Genomic DNA, 20683 nt, shown 5'->3' with positions numbered 1-20683 from the left:
CTCATTTTATGGAAAGCAATCTGAAGTAAAGTTAGCAATTTATCCTTTATCACTCATGATGTCTATGGCTGATGTATAATTTGAACCATGGTTCAAGTTGTGTGCTCTGTTATTCTACTGTGGTTCTGTTGAAGATGTAGTTTTAACCGGCTGTAGGATGAAAAAGCTAGGTAAGGAAATAACACTGACACCTAACAGTACAATTCCAAAATAATGATATAGTACCATTGAAGATTTTTGTACCCTGAAATCTTTTGGCTCAGTAAAGCTAGGCCATATCCTCACTACAGAGTACAACTGGTTTAATAAGCCTTGTATCAATTCTGGACATTTTGAAGCTATGGTCAAAATCCTATTTCTCACAAACTTCTCCAGAAGTTTGGTGTGGAAGTTGTTATGCAGATAGGTAGTCTGCTAATTAATGTATGTGTCTGTGTATGCAGGGGAGAAAGTAGTTGTAAAAAAGACAAAGTGAGAGGGGATAAGTCAAATCTCCACTGATGTTTACTGGGATTATTCTCTGAAAAAACACTTGCAATAAACGGAGAAGGCTTTTATTAAGGGGAAATAAGGAGGTACAACACACAAAAAATGCACACAAGTCTAACTAAAAAGAATTCATGGAGGATAGGGGAGAAAGTATTTCAGAAACAGTTATATTTGTTGAAATATTCAAAATCTGCATTGTCCATAATTTAACAGAATATAAAGAGTGGCTTGCAGGGGGTGTCAGGGGAGATGTCTATTTAGCATAATTAGACCAGGAACGTCCTGATATTTTAAGATGTCCTCCAGTATCCTCAGTTTCAGAAATCCAGAGATTTCTTCCTCCGTTGAGCACACTCCCTCCATACTTGCCTCCAGAACAGCAGTTGAACAGAATAATTGCAGACAAAGTTCAAACAGTTCGGTCTCTCCCTCCTCTTTCTACACAAAGTTGTTTCTCTTCATAAGAAAACTATTTTGTTCTTTTAAGCAGCATGCTGCTCTGCATATTCAAGAAGACGTCTGTGGAGCTGCCATGGCCAGCATTTAATGGAAGAGGGAGAGTGGTACAGCCTGTTGGGTGTATATATGATTTGTCTTCAACAAATTTCTGTCTCTATCATGTTTCAGATATGTTGTTGTATCTGAGACATTTTTGTGTGTCACCATTGTAAAAAAAATCTGTCAAGAAATGCTCTCCCTAGTTCCTTGTAGCATAATTTCTCAGTACTTAATAAATGACATAGTTTGAGGAGTAAAGAAATAATCAGCCGTTTCCCATAATTGTGTTGATTGTGTAGGATTAGTCAGGAGAGATATGCAGAGATCCAGCACTTTACTAAACTAAACAGACATATGATTAAGTACAAGCAAGGAATAGTCTTAGTGACTACAAAGCTGTTATTTGTACATGAGCATTTTTCAGAACAACACTGTACTTTATTGCTTCTGAAGCACTTTGAAGATCAGAGGCATAGTGTATTAGCAGCATTATCAAGAATATATCCTCCAAAATGTTAGAAGTCAAGTTTACTGTTATTCTGAAAATTTTGTCCTCTGAGAAACAGGATATTTTGAAGTCTGTTACCAAAACTAAATATAAATGAGCAAAACAGCTTGAACAGTAAAAAGTGATTCTCTTGAGAACTGAGTAGCTAAGAAAATATTGCCTGAATAATATAGTATGGTATAGACTGAATAAATCAGATGACTTATTCCAAACAATTTCAAAAATGACATTTTAGCATGGCTTTCTAAATTAGTAGAATGCCCTTGCTAAGTGGTACTTTGATGTATAGTCTCCTTCCCTGGAATATCAAGGGCAGAAAAACAGCCTTTTTAAGATGGGTGATTTCAGAGAACATCCAGGATTTCATTATTTAAAAATACACTATTTTAACTATAACAGCCCCGTTAGGAACAGTTGTTCATTAAGCCATCAGTCTCGTCATTACTCAGAAATGTTATTGTATAATATTAAAAGTAAAGTGAAGAATAATAAGCTTGTTTATGAAGGATACTGTGATGGAGAGCACTTTGAAAGTCAGGTTTCAAGTGTTGAAATAACAGCAGTGGTTAGTGAAGGTTTAAGAGTCTTCACCGAGCAGAGGGAGCCAGATTGACAGGCTGCTCTGAGCTCTGATTGGCCAGCAACAGCTGAGAGGGAATTAATCTATTCTAATTGTATGCTGAAGAAAGGGTTAGTCTGATTTGAGTCTATTCAGAATCTGATTCTGATAGAACCTGTGATTCTGTATTTAGCTGACCATCTGCTCTAAGGTAAGGTGACCACAATGTCCTACTTTTGGAGGGACTTCTGGGGGTACCTGGCAAATTGTACTTATGTTGAAATTTAAAAATATATATTACAAAACTATTTTTGCGTTCTATGCGTTCTATGAAACTTTTTGTTACTCCATATAGACCAATTTTTTAATCAAGAACCCCCCCCCCAGTCAATGGTGTTCCGCTTTACCAGTGTTAAAACCTGGTCACCTTACTCTAAGGAGAATCTCTAGTTAGAGAATTTAGTTTACTACTGACAGCTAATCCACACAGTAGCTGGACAACTAGGGCAGATATCTGGCACCATGAACTTGGGCAGTGAAGTGTTAACTCCTTAGAAGAGAAAGAAGATCCCTGCCCAGTAATAAAGGGGAAATTAGGAATGCTTATTTCCTCACTCGTTTGTGTGAGAAAGTGCTTCAACTTCTCAGTAGGCAGTGTGATGCTGCTACCACTAGGAAGGAAAATTCAATGGAACTCAGTAGATTAAAAGATAAAGAAAGAAAAATAGATGTAATTAACCTCTCAGTTTAAAAGAAATCTTAAAATCTGAAAGAAAAGCCTATAAACATCTCAAAAGCCAGTAATGATGTTGCTTTTCACTCACCTTATCAGAGGTTCATTTTTTGATCCAAAAGTAATTATGAATAACCTGCAAAACAGATGAGTGTTAGTGCATTTGTGGCAAAGCTACTATACTAGAATGCATGCTGGCTTTGCTTTCTCGACTATTTATGTATGTTTAACCTTCATGTTTTTACAAATAATTTTAGAATATGGTATTTTTAAAGTTTTAATGGGTGTTTTTTTCATTGCCCATATGATTTCTGAGTATTTTCCATTCATAGTTAGTGAATCTGGCAAGTGGGTTGCAGCAGTGGAGTGATGACATCAAAGTTCCATTCTAAACCTGAATTAGTAATTATATGGAAGTTCTTTGTCAACAGTATCTCTTCTTCTGAAAAGTTTTGTAGAATGTGAACCCATTTAGCAATGTTTTGATCGAAAATTTCTCCCAAATGAAAACAGTGGCTTGGTTCAAATTTGGTTTGCAACGATTGCCTAGTTCAGGTGTAATAGGGAAGTTTTATGAGCCGCAAATAAAACTAATTCAGTATCTATATGATTCTTTTAATTAGTTAAATTATTTTTCCCCATGACTAGTTGATTCATCCTTTCATCCTTCCAAAGTTGGTAAAATGAGTACCCAGCTTGTTGCTAGGGGGTAAACGGTAATGACTGGGGAAGGCATTGGCAAGGCCACCCTGTATTGAGTCTGCTAGGAAAACGCTGGAGGGCGTCACCCCAAGGATCAGACATGACCCAGTGCTTGCATAGGGGATACCTTTACCTTTACCTTTATTCATTCCATTAATACAGACAATAATTTAAGTATCTTCAGTTTATTAGGTTCTGAAGTTATCGGTATGAATATAAACAATATAATAAGAGGCTACACTGAACAAAGTCCCTTAATAGTGTCGGTTATCTATCTGACTTCAATATCTTAAATCTCATTTATTTTTTGTATTATATTTGAAATAAATATTCATCTTTAGCCTATATTTTCTTCTCTAAATTTGATTGTATAAAAATTGAACTCTTTTAGCCATAGTTTCTGAATCTAGATCTAACATAATCTCCATCTATTTTTAGTGATAATTAATTTATTTCTATCCCATATCTCCTGTATTTAAATTTCAACCCAGATTTTGTCATATGAAATTTAATGTTGTTCTGTTGTAGAATCTGTTAAGAGAAATTTCAAAATTTTGGACTAAATTATTTTGACTCCGAAGGACATATAAACACTCATCTCAGTGGAACAGAGCTAATGAGAAAAGAAAAACAAGAGAATGAAAGCAAACTGTAGTCTTCAACAAATGGAATTCTTTGTTAAGAAAGCTAGGCAGAAAATGTTGGTGAACTGAAGAAATAGCTATTCATTTTTATGAACTAATTCTTCTGATTTTACTTCATGTAACTGCCTTTTTTTACAGTGAATGCTCATTTGTAAGTACAATGATTCATCAGCAACTGACAGAGGAAACCGGCTAATGATTTTGAACAAGCAGTTACATTCTTGCAGTTTTCAATTAACTCTTCTGACTTGTATTTGCTAGCTGTCATTTTAAATGTGTATGTGTCACTTGCTTGTTTTCATATGGTGGAATATACTCTTTGACGTAGGAAAACATTTCTTTTTGTTGTAGAAAACTTACGGAATGAAGAATATTGCAACAGAAATGGGTTTTGGGTCCAGTAATACAATTGAACTTTTGGGATGTGTTTTTTGTCATGTATATAAAAATTTCATTAACATATCAATTTTAAAATATTGAAAGCTGAAATTCTTTATTCCTCCCATCCAAGAATCCCCGTTGCCTTGGAATACTTTGAATTGTGACAAGTTAATGATTGTTGCTCAAGATTTGGAACATGAGCTATTTAATTTTTCTATAATATGTACATTAGCACTCATCTTTCTTACTGGAAAACAATGTTTTGCAATAAGTGAAAGGACAGAGTTGCAAGTGAGAATATGAGTACAGTTTATTTTGGTAAGAGGTCGCAATTTCTCACACTTGAATCATCCTTGTATTACTGGAGGGGGATTTGCCATGGCAGTCAGATAAACATCTATATTTGACTCAAAAATACATTAATCTTCTGAACTATCATCACCCTTTCTCTTCTTTATTTCTTCTCTTGGTTGCCAATATGTGTAGTTGTTTCTCTTTTTTGTTTACTCTTATTTTCATCTCTTGTTGATGGGAAGGGTGTGTGTGTGGGGAGGGAAGATTTATGGAGTTAAGTTTGTTGTTACATATCCTAATTTGTGGAAAAAATAAAATATAATGAAAAAAATAATTATTCTGCTGTAGAATTGTAAAGATGAATGTTGCTAAAGATGACTGTTGCTAAATTTTGCATGATGATGAGAAAGCTGTTCTTTGTCACCGGAGTACATAGAATATCTGGAGATTTTGGCAAATTATTCTTTTGAGTTGCAACCCTCCACAATCACAATCTTTCTTTTAAGAAATATGTTGTCTGCAGTGTAGTAGTCTTCTTGAATTGAACCCTAATGTCAATGGTTTATGTTAAGAGAGGTGGGAGATAAAATTTGCTTCTTTTATCATAAGGATTAATAGAAATGTCAGTTGAGTAGAAGCAACTGCCAAATATTGAATCTATGAAGTCTGTCTGTAAGATCCCATAAATCTACAAGTTCAGAAAAGATAATCTGATGCTAGTTGTGTCATTTTCCCAGGACATGAAGTATGCTGGAAGCCAGCAATATAATCCTCTGATAAGATTCATGAACAGGGATAGAAACTCTGAGTGATTTGTGAATTACTCTATTTCTTTCTTTGCAGCAATGGGAGAAAGTGACTGACCCAAACACAAATGTATGGGCTTTTCAAGGAAGCTGTTTTGGTTTGTAAATGCAACCCTCCCCCCCCCCCAAAAAAAAACCCAACAAAAACAACCCAACATTGCAAATAGAGGAAGAATTGTTTTAGGTCAGAAAACACAAGAACCGAAACCTCTATATAATTAATGGTTTATTCCTGAGTGTGGACTCCTCTTTCTTTCTGCATTTCCTTCTGAAATTGACATAATGTTTAGTGTTTACTTCTGAAACTGACTTCTGAAGAACAAACTTTTATTGTCCAGTTTAATTAATTTCCCCTAAGGCTGCAACTCTGATATTTTGTTTTACTTTAAAATTTAAGAACAAAATTAGGTTTATAAAGTATCTTGCTTTTAGGTAGAATAAGCTTTTCTTCACCCCCAAAATCATAAAAAGACAGTTGTGTGTTCTCAGTTATATGGACATGAGTAGAGTCCAGCTAGATCAAATCAGTGGTCCATGTAATACAGTCGCCTGTCTCACACTCTGGTCAACCAGTTCCTCTGTGGAGTCAGAGGAAGCTGAGGCCTTACTTTGGCATTCAAAGGTTAATCTCTGAACATGGAGGTTCCCTTTAGTCTTCATGGTTAGTAGCCCCTGATAGACTCATTCTTGATCAAATCAAGCCTGAACTTTCACTAGAAGTTAAAATGGCTAAACTAAGGCTATCATACTTTGGTTACATTATAAGACAAGAGTCACTGTCAAAGACAATAGAGCTAGGAAACGTTGAAGGCAACAGGAAAAGAAAACGCAACATGAGATGGATCGATTCAATAAAAGAAGCTACGGCTCTCAGCTTACAAGATTTTATCAAACCTCTTAATGATAGTATATTTGGGAGGTGATTAATCCATATTATTGCCAGATGACAGGCAAAATCCCTTCTCCTTTCCCAAATTCATTATTGTACCTGGTCAGGGCATCTTGGCTTAGGGAAGATGCTAAATTGGGTTTTGCAGAGGTCCTTTTGGCCCACAGTGATAGAGTACATATGTGATTATTGTAAAACCTGCCCATGCTGTCAGTGACCATCCCAGTGTGAAGTCCAGTGTCTACCCCTGCAAACCTACCAATAATCACTACATAATTGCCATGATGTAGATTAGCCTTTCTCAACTTCTTACCATTGAGAAACCTCTGAAACATTTTTCAGGTTTTGAGAAACCCCAACAGTGGTGCAGTCATGCAGCATATAGTTCTGTACATGTCCACCTGCGCTCCTTCCAGGCTATCATTGGCCATGAGGGGAGGGGGAGGATATATGGTCATATCAACTGGTAAAATTTTAACACATGTACAAAATATATTAAACACTAGAGACAAAGCCTGTTGAAGGAAGGAAGGGACAGAGAGGCCAAGCTGGGTCCCATGGGATGGCAGGCAGTCTTTACTCCTTCTCCTGCCCCCAGACTCTTGAGGCCCTGCCTCCAAACCTCAAGGAACATTCTTAACCCAGGGGTCACCAACCTCCAGGTGCAGCCTGGAAATCTCCTAGAATTGGAGATCATCTGCAGACTATAGAGATCAACCTTGGGCTAATCACAGTCCTGTTAGAAACTGTCAAAAGGCCTCCTAACGCCTGCTGTATTTTTACTACAGCGGTCTTAATTTCTAGTATAATAATAATAAAAGCAGGGTATAAAAAAGAATTCTACTGGGAAGGTGCTATTGGGAAGTTGCGACTGTGAAACAGTGCCTCCCCCTCCACATGTCCTCATGGTACGTCTGTGCCCATCTACAGTTTCCCCATCTTCTGTGCCATTGGTCCCACATTTGCTTTGTTGTGATGGTCTTGAAAAGACTGCAGCAAGTCCAAGATGGTATCCATATGGAAAGGGAAAGTCTACATTTTCCCAGTCTTACCCATATCATCATTATTTTCCCTACTGCATTTGCCTGTGATGGCTACCCCCAAAGCATTTCTCCCTTATCAGATTGCAAATTGCAAACCTCACATTCCCAAGGCAGAGGCTTGTCCTGGCCGACATGGGTTCCAGAGGGACAGCAGGGGGGCATTTCTGTGCTTCCTGCACCCCCCTCCACTTCCAGAAGGCATGCAGAGCCTGCCCAGGAGGAAGCGGCTCACTCCCCCCCCCCCATGTCCTCCAAGTTGAAAGAGGCCAGGAGGGAGGTTAACTTACTGGCAGCAGGGCATGCTCTGTGGTGGGTTTCTCTTCCACCCTGAAAACGTCTGAACCTGGCAGGAAGTTGGAGGCAGAGAATGGATCCCTTATTAAGCCCTTCCTAGCTGAGGGCTACCTCCTGATTGGGGCTAAACTTCCAGTGGAGGCCATTCCTGGCTGAGGGCCATGATTTACTTATGATTTAACATTCACAGAGCAGAGCCCTTTCCTGGCCACCCTGGGTCTCAGAGGACCATCAGGGGGGCATTTCTGGGCCTACTGCAGCCCCCCACCTCCAAAAGGCACACAGAAACTTCTTCAATTCCCCCCCATGTCCTCCAAATTGAAAAAAGGCCAGGAGGACAGGGCAACTTATTGGCAGAAGTGCATGCTCTGAGGCCGGCTCCTCTTCTACTCAGCAAACTTCTGAAATCAGCAGGAATTTGGAGGTGGAGAGCTGATGCCTTATTAAGCCCTTCCTGGCCGAGGGCTGCCTCCTGACTGTGGCTAAACTACAAGGGTGGGCCATTCCTGGATAAGGACCAATCAGGTAGTGGGTGAATAGTCACTTTGGACATTATTAAGGTTTACTGATGACTGATGATGTCAATGGCAAAGGCAGGCGGATAATGAACCCAAAATGGGGAAGGGGTGGATAGAGGCAGGTTGCAACAAAATGATGGTTTAATCATCATGGTAGCTCAAGGGTCCTGTAGCCTGGGAATGATTGGCATTAGGCATTACACCTGCCATATCAGTAAAGAGCCTTGAGAACTGCAGTTTTGGTGTCATGCTGTAAAAGTTGTTGAACTAGGTTTGTTTCACTCTTTAATAGGATTAATCATCAGTATACAGAAATAGTTTGGATAATGGTGGAAGAGACTTCCTTTTGTAAACTGTGTGGTCTGGAGCCTCTTATGGGAGAGGAGCAGTATACAAATCCAATAATAACAACAAGAATAATAATCATCAGAAGAAATAGCTAATTTATTTTAACATATACTATTGGGCTAAATATTGGAAGGATTGTTAAATAAGAAAAATTGAATGGTTTTTGTGTTGTAAAGCGGAATTGTGTTTCCCAGTTACAGGAAGAAATATAAATACTACTTGAGACATGTTTTTTTCTTCTTTGAAGTGAGAATTAAATAAAGAGACCCTCTTATTTATAAGACAGAATTTTTTCTGTTTATTCTCTTACAAATCCTGCCATTTCCCTGAGTCTGTGTTGGCCCTGCTTGGCCATATTTCTGAGTTTTAAAAAAATCAACCCTTTCCACGTTCTTTTTATTATGTCTCACAGTGTAAGGAGAAAAAAAACCTTTGTTTTGTTTTATTTTTTTTATAAAGCCTGCACTTTAGTTCATGTCAATGAACCTATATTCAAGCACTAATAAAGAGGCTCTAGAAATTATTTGCAAGTTCAGACTTGGCAATGTTTCAAGATCGCAGCATATTGTGTAGTGCATTTGTATTTGAGGAGTAATATTAGTTATCATTGTCATTCTTGGTCAAGGACTACTAAAGGTGTGTATGCTAGAATGGTTGTTCTCATTTTCATTAACACCATAATCCATTTTTAAACATTACTTAGAGACCTTCCATGTGTTTCTCTTACTCAAACTTAGCATGTGTTGCAGAGCCACCTTACATTGACAAGCTATACATTTCAGTAGATGAGATACAGTTTACCAGATTTTCCTGCAAACCTGTGTGCTGGGTTTGAAGGAACAACCTCAAGGTCCATACTTTGATCTACACTTCAGAGTGTCATTCAGAGTTAGATATTCAGATCATTTTAGTTCAGAGTTGCAGAACAATCATGCCTATACAGTAAGGTGACCAGATTGTGAAGGAAGTAAAGAGGGACCCGAGGGGGGGCAGCAGCGAAGTCTTTGTGCTGAACTCCCCCCCCCCAGCAAGAACCTTTTCCCCTTGGCTCCTACCTTCTTGCCGCCGTGGGCCCGCTCCCTGGCAAAGTTTCCAGGCGCAGGCAGGCAGGCCGCCAAAAGTGAAAATGCCAGCCCCTTCGTCTCCCACGAGCCCGCAGGTCAGGTGGGGTCAAGGGGAGGCTTTTGCCCGGGGCAGCTGGTGTGCCTGCGTGGCCTCCGTCAGCACAGGTCAGGTGGGGGCTGAGGGCGGGCCTCTGCCTGGTGCATCTGCGCAGGCCAGCCAGGGCAGAGTGCCGCTGCCGGCCATCCTGATGGCCAGGGGGCAGGGAGGAAGGGAGGGGACTCCAGCTGGGCCATGGCGCAAGAGGCAGACAGAGGCAGAGGCAGGCGGAGGCTGGGCCATGGCTGTGGCAAGAGGCAGGCAGCGGCAGCAAAGAAGGCGGCAGCAAGAGGCAGGCGGCGGCAGCGAGGAAGCGAGATTTTTAAGGACCTGGCAGGGATGCGGTACAATGTTTTCAAAAGCATGAGTGTCCCGTGGAAGTCGGAACAGATGGGCAGCTTACTATACAGCCTATTTCTGGGCATGCTTACTTAGAAGTAAGTAACGGCATAAAATGGGGCTTATCCAACAGAAAATCTTTGTTGGTTTTAAGCTTTAATTTATTTTCATTCACTGAGACAATGGTCATGTTTTGTTTCATTTTATGTAGAACTAGGAAAAGAGCCCGAAACGAAATACGATGGGCGCTAGAATGTGGGGGCAGAGGGAGGGACAGGGCAGCGCGCGAAGGAAGGGCACCTTATTGAGGAGGCATCGTCGAGGCTGGGCGGGGGCTCCCTTGCGGCCGGCCTGTCGCGTCGGAGGCGCTTCGTACCTCCAACGTGCCAGGCCAGTGGCAAAGGGAGCAACTGCGAGCCGCGCGCAGCGCGGCTCACAGTTGCTGGGGCTGGGAATCGGAGGGACCAATCCCTCCGATTGTCTGTCCGGAGGAAGGGTCCAATCCGGACCCTTCCTCATCACGGACACATCCCGCCCTAGAACCCCTTAGCCTTTTACTTAGCCCGTGGAGCCCGCAGCACCACGGGCGGTTTAAAGATGGTCATGTTTTATGTAGAATGGTCATGTTTTATTTCGTTTTATGTAGAAAACAGATAACGTGATATCACTTTACTGGATATTACTGGGGAAGCTGTTTTGATGCAAGGTTATGCATTGTGTTTTCTCAGGCACAGTTGATAGATAATTCTCTGCTATATGTAAAACAGGATTATTTATCAATAGCTACATTTCAAATTTGTTGTGAACTAATAAGATACTATTGTATAACATTAATCAGCTTGTGTTGTCAGAAATTATGTAATAGAATATTAAATACAGTAACAGATAATAGATACCATACAGGGCACCATAGTCAACTGTAACTTTATTAAAGCGTTCTTCCTGACCCATTCTGCTATAATAAAGCCCAGTTCCATTTGTAAAATTCCCTCCTGAATAATTCATCTTTGCATTATAGAGTATGAAATACTGACTTTGATTCTCTTTGGGAGATTATGTTCCTGCCACCAATCTATCTTGCTCCTTCTTTGCACACCCTCTTTTTTCCCCTGGAGTCATCCCTACCTTTTTGTATATGTACAATATAGAGAACAGGGTATAAAATTTTTACATTAATATAAAGGTTGGTTATGGTTATAGGCAGCTGTAGTGTCCCAGGACATATTCACTAATGTGCACTTTCCTTTTCAGTTGCAACCAGAACAACTGGACTGTGGAGCAGCACATCTCCAGCATCCATTGTCAATCCTGCAGCCTATCAAAGCGAGGCCTGTGTTCACTTCAACAGGCCTGACGTCAGTAGCAGTCTCCAGCGTCAACAATTACACAGTTGTATTTCTGGGAACAGCAAATGGAAGACTCCTTAAGGTAAAATTTGCAGGGTCCCAAGGAATTAGTCAAGCACCTGAGGGACTCATGGTTTCACAGTTAATGAAAGGATAAGGCATCTTTAATTTGGGAAGCCATTGGTAATAAACAGCCATTTTGGAATTATTTAAAAGCTCTTGGTAAAATGCCATCCTATCCCAGCTATTGTATGTAGTGAGCAGGGTTATTCTGGCTCAGTTCCTGGAAGGAAGATTACTAAAGAGCTCCTGGATTCAGAAGGAAGTGGTTTTAATGATTCATCCCCATCCCATTGTTAAGGAGCACTGAACTGCTAAAGGCATCATTTTTCAGAGGAGATGGAAGAACTCCTGAGTGCTTGTGGTCGTTAAAGATCCCATGATGCTTTCCGTAAACAGTAGAGTTGCTAATTTGTGCACTTTGGCTGAATAACAGTTTGTGTGACTATACTCCCTCTAAAACCCAAATTCCCCATGAGCTTTCTCTCCATGTACAGTAAAAAAAAATTATTATTGTATTCTGTTCCTTGAAAGTTTTTAGAGCATTCCAATTTCAGTAAGACACCAGCTAGTTACTCTGCTGGTGTCTATGCTATTGCTATTAAATTATTGGGAAGATTATCCAAGCATTTTGTTCATCTGAAACAATAGTTATCTTGACATATTCAAGTCTGGCTTGTCCTATTGGGCATTTGTTTTCCATTTTTCTCTTTCTGGTTATAGTTTGGATAGGATATTAATAGATCTGCTAAATTGTTTAGTGACCATTTGAAGTCCTTGTTTAGGAAGAGTACAAAAACTTGTTGATATGATTATCTGAATGATGATCTTAAATAGCATTTGCGAAATTGTTGTGTCAGGGAGATCCACTAAACATTATGAGGGAGTAAACTGCAGCAACAATTAACATATTTGTTGCCTGCCTTGGGGAAAATGTCTCCTACCTATGAGGGAACTTAAAATATTCAATGAATTCTGCAGTATATTGACTGTAGGAGGGCTCTTCCACCTAGCTCTTGGTAAGACAAGCCTCAGACAGTAGTGCAAGGGGTGATATACTGAACCTGTACCAAAGCATTCAGTGGGTTAAACAAGCCCAAATTACATTTTTGCATGTATAGTAACATGCATGGTATCCAGGAGCCCCACCATGCAAATACATTTTGCTTTGCTACCATATCAGGCATCAGGGAGGAATCTGCACTTTGGCTGCAATGGTCCAAGTTAAATTATCCTCACTCCTCAGCTGCTAGCTTCCTTCTTCAGTTCCATAGGTTTTGTCCTGTCTACAGGACAAAATATGTACATAAACTCCCAGAATAAGCTCATTTGCAGTTTAGGAGTTGATTATTGTCAATATGCTGATGAAACTCAGCTTGATTTAAGAAATAAGACAGCCAGATTTTATAATCTGTTTTACATCTGTATCTGGATGCTATGGTCAAGTGAACCAGAGCAAACCAACTGAAACTGAATCCTGGCGAGATGGGAGCTAGTTTACAAGGCAAAGTCTTTAGGGAAATTGGATCTGACTTCATTGGATGATATGAAGTAGTTAGATTCTGCAAAGAGTTTAGGAGGGTAACTTCTTGATCCAGCCCAGTCAATGTGATGGAAGAAGGATCATCTTTACCACCAAGGTGCAAATGCTGCTGGCCTTGCCACAGTAATATGTCAATATGTTTCTTGCTTAGATTACAGTTATTCTGGTCTTAAGTGGATCTTTCCTTGAATAACTGATTTAAAATGTGGCAGCCCCACTTTTGTCAGGTATCTTGTGGTATGAACATAAGGTAAAGATATCCCCTGTGCAAGCACCGAGTCATGTCTGACCCTTGGGGTGAGACCCTCTAGCATTTTCATGGCAAACTCAATACGGGGTGGTTTGCCAGTGCCTTCCCCAGTCATTACCGTTTACCCCCCAGCAAGCTGGGTACTCATTTTACCGACCTCGGAAGGATGGAAGGCTGAGTCAACCTTGAGCCGGCTGCTGGGATTGAACTCCCAGCCTCATGGGCAAAGCTTTCAGACTGCATGTCTGCTGTCTTACCACTCTGTGCCACAAGATGCTCATGGTATGAACATATTGTCCCAATACTACCACAACTGTTTCTGTGCTTACTTCAAGGGGCTGGTTCTTACCATTAAAGGACTTGGTGGTCTGGAGCCCACATACTTGATCAACTACCTTTCTGACTATCTCCCTAGTCACCAGCTTGGATTGGGTGACAAATTTCTCCTGGTAGTTCCATCAGTTCACCAGCTATTCTTGCCATCAGTGAGCTCTGATGGTGACCACATGTTGGAACTGCCTTCCAGAAGATGACCAGCTTGCTCCTTTTCTCAGACTGGGGACTCTGGCCTGTAAATTTGTTCTTTTTTCTTTGTAGGAATGAAAGTAACTTCATGTTCTGAAAGGGATAACACTGTTCTTTTTGTAGTTGTTTGTTGGTGTGTGGTCATGATTTTATTTTGGTTATTAAATTATATTTAAACTCTGTCTGTTGCAAGCCACAGCAGTCTAATTTGGAGATGTAGAATATATTTACTCCAACCATGATTAAGTTAAAAATACTATTGATTTATGTGTTCTTCCTACTGAACTGTGGGTTCTTCAGAGATCTGTATTTGTCCTTTCTCCAACCTGGAGATAACTGTATGTTTTTTGGGGAGTGGGGTGGGGTGGGACTGGGGAACCTGAAGGACCCTTTCTCCCAGCATTGCTTCCTCATACTTTGAAACAGCCACAAGGGTCTGCTAATTAGTAGAAGCACTACAACATGCAAGTGATCCTAGTTACAGTTATATAATTTTCATATCTAGTTTTATAGGCATACCCTCCCAATATATCTTTCATTGTAAGCTAATTGCCTCATGCTATAAGACAGAATACCAGGGGTATATCAGTGTTGTTATTCATGTTGTGTTGTGATTGTTACCTGATATATTGTAGTGACATATTGTTGTGATATATTGTTGCGATGTTCTTTGAAAAGTGTGCAATGTTATAGATTGTTGTAAAGTTCTATGTAAATTTAAGCAACGTTCCATGTAAACTGCCCAGAGCTGTAGGGAAGGGCGGTATACAAATCCAAGTAAGCAAGTAAGCAAGTAAGCAAGTAAGTAAAAAACCAATCAGTCACCTTCTCTTTGATCAGCCCCTGGACCCCAATGGCCATCATGCTATAACTCAGGCATGTCTTCTGCAAAGTTCTGTCCTTGGCAGTCTCTTAAGGGAGTCTTGTGGTGACTTTGAAACTAATTCCGAAACTGTTCATAGGATGTCCTGATGGAGAGTAAAGTAGCTGGCATGTCAACTCCTTATTCTGTTCAATGAAACAAGATCAGAAAAAGCATCAGTTGATAAGCACACTGCCTCAGCTTTTAGTCTTCAATAAAGAAGCAACTGGATGTTCCTTTAAAATGCTCAGTGATATACAATATCTACTAATTCATAACTTTTAATCAGCATTCGAGGCTACAGTGCAATCAAGATTTCATTTAATATATTGTGGAAATAAATGGCTGCACTTGAAATGTTATAGCACAGCATTCAGTTATTAACAATCTCCTCTTATAAATTGTTCCTTTTCTTGATTGGTACTTGTGAACAAAAATACACACAGACCCACCACCTCTTGGAATAAATACTCTATGATTGGCCATTGCTGTTGCTGAGCTCCACATCAAGCATACAGCCATGTGGGTGATGCTGCCTGTTTGATCTATGGTGAAACAGTACATCAAGGACCAAGATTTAAGGCAATGAACTAGTCTCAGAAGAGAAGCAACCACCAGCTGCAGTATCCTACTAGGTGCCACTTGCTGAAGAAAGGGCTCAATATGAGCCCCTCAGAGGAGTCGTTCATCGTCTTTCTAGCATTTTATTTATCATACTTTATTTATCATACTTCTATTGGTAGATGTTGACCCTCAAGGAAAGATGTGACTGGAATCTGCTTTGTCTCTGTCTGGAGATAATCACACATAATGCAGAAATATTAGATCAGAATGAGGGGAGAACATAAGAGAATCTCGTTTCTTTCACTGCTTTCCCTAGCAGGAAGGTGGCCAAGCTCTTGGTGGTCCCTGAGTTTGAAATTTGCCAAGAGATGTGGGTTAGATGAGAAGAGTGCTGCCCATCAAGGCAGCTTCCAAGGGCATTCTGGGCTGCTACATTCCTCACACAGCTTGTGTTCAACAACAGCAACAGCTCTGCTTCCATTATCGTATCAGGAAAGGCTGCTTTATCTACTGAACCTCCATTAGGGAAAGACTCCTGGCTGCTCTTTGCTGGGATAATTTGTTCAGATAGCCCTAATCTAATTTTGTTACACAGCTGCACAACCAGAAGCTTTTTTACCTTGGGGGCTCCTTGTTACTTGGCATAGAATATAAAGTACTTGGTATGAGTTATAATTCAGGTTTCCCATCCAAGACAAGATAGTAAAAGGGGTATAAGCAGTGTTCAGCCGGCTCCCAGAACAGCAATTATGGTTTCACATCACATAGGGAATTAATCTGATCCGGTAAATTATAAAGTACACCTCAGAAGGGCATTTCACAGGAGCCATTATCTATGGTATATTCAGGAGATTCATTAATGGGAGAACTGTAAGTTTAAAGCAGCTCTACTATGTATATAAGAGCAGCGTATTCGAACACACCAGGATACAGAGTTTATTGGTCAAAGCATAGAGAGTCAGTCATTTGCCTTTATTCCTGGAACAATTCAGGCAGCATATGACCTACTGTCACCAATCTAAGATAACGTCAAGAAGTTTCTTTGGCATTCTAAGCTGCATCCTCATGTGGTATTGAATATTGCAGATTCTTTTTCCTGTGGGAACAAAGTAGTCCAGTTGTGAATGATTGCTATACTGCAACAATTTTGCAGTATCCAGTGATGTGTGAATGCATCTCAACCATAACAGAAGATCTAGGAAGAGAATTGTTAGCTGCCAACTTTTCTCTGGCCTTCCCACATTCTGCCCTGCTTACCATAAATGAAAATGAAAGAAAGTAATCAAGTCAGATCTGCACTGATTTCACTTAACATGGAATTTCACAGTTTGTATAAAATTGGGCTAGTTCAGCTATTCCCCCCAGTCCCCACAAAATCTTCACTTTATGGAAACGGAATTTTTAAAGCTGAACTGATTTTTAGAAGAGTTGTTTTTTATATTCCACTTTTCACTACCCAAAGGAGTCTCAAAGCAGCTTATAATGGCCTTCCCTTCTTCTCCACAGATCAGAAACCCTGTGAGATAGGTGGGGCTGAGGGAGTTCTAAGAGAACTGCGACCAGGGCCACCCAGCAGGCTTCATTGTGAACGAGTGGGGAATCAATGCTGTTAATTTTTATTAGCTGGTAGTGTAGTGGTTAAGGAAGAACCATGCTATGTAAAAATAGCTGTCAGATTGATCTGTTTTAAAAATCTCTGTTTCTTTCTTGCTCTTCCTTAGAAAGTACTGATTGATGACCTTATGAAATGTTTTTGTCCCTAACAGATTAATCTGAACAGTTCTATGAAGGTGATAAGTAGGGAGTCGATTACTGTGGCTTATGGTGAACCTGTCCACCCCTTCATGCAGTTTGATCCTTCTGATTCCAGTTATTTGTATTTGATGACCTCCCATCAGGTAAGACTATGCTACAAGCATGTTTGTGTTGAGATGAAGAAACAGGGGGAATTGAATATGTTCTGGAGATCTGTATAAATGAAAAAGTACATATTTTGATCAGTGAACATCAAATGCAGTTTTAACTATATTTTGAACTTCTCTGTCTAGCTGTTGATTGAAATCTCAGTGAATGTTCAGGGTATTTAAGATAATTACAGCCTAGAAACACATCAGTGGCTTTAAAGCTATTCATTTTGCATTTGGATTTTCCTGGAAGTTTAAAGATAGTGGCGTCTATCACTGTTTGTGGAGTCCACCTCTAGTGACAGCAAGCAGGAAATTATTCTAGATATTATTGGAATTTCTAGCTCAATTCTCTTTTGATTTTAAAGTGTCTTTACTAGATTTGAACCTTCAGGAAAGGGAGGAATATAATAAATAAATTTGGTTCTCAGTATACATTTGATAATGAGCCTCTTGTGGCGCAGAGTGGTAAGGCAGCGATATGCTGTCTGGAGCTGTCTGCCCATGAGGTTGGGAGTTCGATCCCAGCAGCCGGCTCAAGGTTGACTCAGCCTTCCATCCTTCCGAGGTCGGTAAAATGAGTACCCAGCTTGCTGGGGGGTAAACGGTAATGACTGGGGAAGGCACTGGCAAACCACCCCATATTGAGTCTGCCATGAAAACGCTAGAGGGCGTCACCCCAAGGGTCAGACATGACTCGGTGCTTGCACAGGGGATACCTTTACCTTTACTATACATTTGATTGTATCTAGCCAGTTACATAACCCTAGCTCATGAGGGAGAACTATGACTATTGCTTCTACAGACTAGCTGAAGCAAAATTCAGCATATGCTCCAAGATGCGGTGGCTAACCTACATCCCATTTTAATCTACTGAAACAGATGCACAGCCAGGAATTTTGTACTTGGTAGTTAAGCTCTCCAGCTGTAATTCCCTGCAGAATGCCCATTACTACTAAACTGAACTCAGAACAGATTCTTTTTTGAGCCATACATCAATACAGTGAACATTTTGGGTGACAATACTGTACCTAATACAAGATTTCTCTTGACAGCACTGGAAGGGTTTTCCAAATGGGTGGGACTGAATTCATTTTATATATTTTTTAAAAAAATTGTTAAACGTTTATTGGGTGATATGACCATATACAGTCTTGTCGTCTACCCTCCCCCCAAAGTTGCCAGTTATGAGCCTGAAGGGGAAAGGGAGGGACTCTGGCTAGCCATATGCTAGCTATGCTTCCCAACCAAATTATGTGTGATCACACCAATCCTGGTGTTTCTTGAAGCCTGAAGAATGTTTCAGGGGTTTCTCAATAGTAAAAAAAAGTTTTGAAAGGCTGACCTAATGTATGCCTTATCTTGCTGTCCCTAGCACTAAGCTTGCAAGACATCAATTGAACTTTGACTGGCTCTACACAGTTGTTTCCTTTCTTTTATTCTGAAGCAGTGGTCCCCAACCTTTATTAGGCTGGGGACCGGCAGGGCATTGGGATCGGGCCGCGCCCGTGAGCCATGCCCACGGATCGGGCCGCACCCGCGAGCCGCGCCCGCGGATTGGGCTGTGCGGGCACGGCCTGCACGGGCGCGGCCCGGCCCTGATTCCCTCTCCCCGCCCTCCCGCAGTAAGTGGTAATGACTGGGGAAGGCACTGGCAAACCACCCCGTATTGAGTCTGCCATGAAAACGCTGGAGGGCGTCACCCCAAGGGTCATACATGACCCGGTGCTTGCACAGGGGATACCTTTACCTTTACGTCTTAGGTCTAAAAGTGAGTGTCTGCCTACAGTTGGTTGGGACGCTTCATAAAGAGTGTACCTATAATAAGCCTTCTGATTCAGCAGCTTTGGAGACGACATCAAGCTGGCGAAGATTCAGATCCTTGCAATTCCTCATGTTGAGTCTATTTCCAAACATGGGATGACAGTTCCATCTTTCTAGCCCGATAGTTAACAGTGAGAACACCTTGGTGATAGAGCCTGTATAAATATATATACTCAACATGAGGAAACACAAAAAATCAAAATCAGCTCCTCCACAACACTCTCCATCAAAACCCTGTTGTGGGAAAACTTCCTTGCAGACATTGTGGAAGCCATTACAGAAAAAGCATCTGAAGAAGGGAATTCTGGCTCATGCTGGAATAAATATCATGTTTTAAGGGGCCACTGGACGTTTTCTTTATTGTGCTACAACAGATTAACACTACAGCCCCTCTGGAACTGCAGAAGAGAACACATTTTCAGATAGCAGCCACAGAGTAGCTCAAGAATGTGCATCAGATGAGCAAGACACTTTGACAGTTAATAAGAAAGAGTATAGAAAAAAAAATATATATATATGAATGTGAGGAGCTCCAAATTTCAGGTGCTAAGCTGACTCATCCTGTATTGAGAAGAATTTCCTTTGATTAACAGAGGAATACATTTCAGAAAGTTTGATTCTATAGCAATAGCTGTTGTTGTTTTCTCTTTTGTATAGATAGCCCGTGTGAAAGTATCTGCCTGTGATCAATACACCACATGTACTGAGTGCTTAGCTGCCGCTGATGCTTATTGTGGGTGGTGCACCTTGGAGATCAGGTGAAATATTTTTGTGCTAACCCCCCTGTTCCAGGGAGAAAATCATTGTGTTTTGAATTGAGTGAAATTACTAGTCTTGTCAATTTTACCACTCTGCTCTTGTGACAATGTTTTGGATTGTTGACACATATTTCAACAGCCATTGCTAATTTTAACTGCATACTTTGAAACAGTAATTTCGATGGCTGAAATCTCAGCATTCAAAAGCATCTGAGAAGCATTTCATAAACAATTTGTTCTTTTTTGATAAACATAATTGTCTATGAAAAACCTATTCATAAGTAATTAAAACAGTACATTATAAAACCAAGTATTAAGAGACAGCGCTGGATTTGACAGGATTAAAAAAAAGATGTGCAATGTAATTAAAATCAGTACTGAATCACTTTGCAAGTTGTTTCTGTACCATTGCAATCTGGAATAGTTGTACCATGAAGGGACCTATAAAGCTCTTTTGAAGTGGCTGATCATTAAATTAGGTGGTCTAATAATCCTGGAAGTATTTATGTGGTAGTATCTAGTAATTGAGAATTAAAGTGATATAAACACATTCACAAGGTAGTTTTAGGGGACAGTATAACACTGTGTAATGTGTGGTTTCTTTTTCTGACAAATAGATAATAGACTTCCTGAGTGAAGCTTACAGTCTTTTATTTTCTTTGATGACTAGTATTTTTGATCCATAGGCTTAAACTGAATATTGATAGAACTGTGCTACATCCAGGAATCTGGCACACAGGGTGGAATCTTGACACTCTTTGTCTTTAAAAGGTTCAGTTTTTAGCTTACAGAACTTTAAAATAAGAAGTAAGCATGTTATGGAAACTTAGAAGCAAGAAAA

The 20683-nt window shown here is 40.2% G+C and overlaps 1 protein-coding gene across 1 annotated transcript in view; it reads left to right on the top strand.

The window, feature by feature from the left end:
* The window catches only part of PLXND1 (plexin D1), a 173372-nt gene that overhangs the window by 31808 nt on the left and 120881 nt on the right, over nucleotides 1-20683 (top strand). Inside the window, exons 2-4 of the mRNA XM_077325307.1 lie at nucleotides 11458-11634; nucleotides 17123-17254; nucleotides 19742-19842. Coding sequence (XP_077181422.1) covers nucleotides 11458-11634; nucleotides 17123-17254; nucleotides 19742-19842 — 410 coding nt within the window. The remainder of the gene's footprint in view (nucleotides 1-11457; nucleotides 11635-17122; nucleotides 17255-19741; nucleotides 19843-20683) is intronic.

Source organism: Paroedura picta, chromosome 3 (genome assembly GCF_049243985.1).
Source record: "Paroedura picta isolate Pp20150507F chromosome 3, Ppicta_v3.0, whole genome shotgun sequence".
Lineage (NCBI taxonomy): Eukaryota > Metazoa > Chordata > Lepidosauria > Squamata > Gekkonidae > Paroedura > Paroedura picta.
The sequence above is the reverse complement of the archived record's forward strand: the minus strand, read 5'-3'. Positions and strand labels throughout refer to the sequence as shown.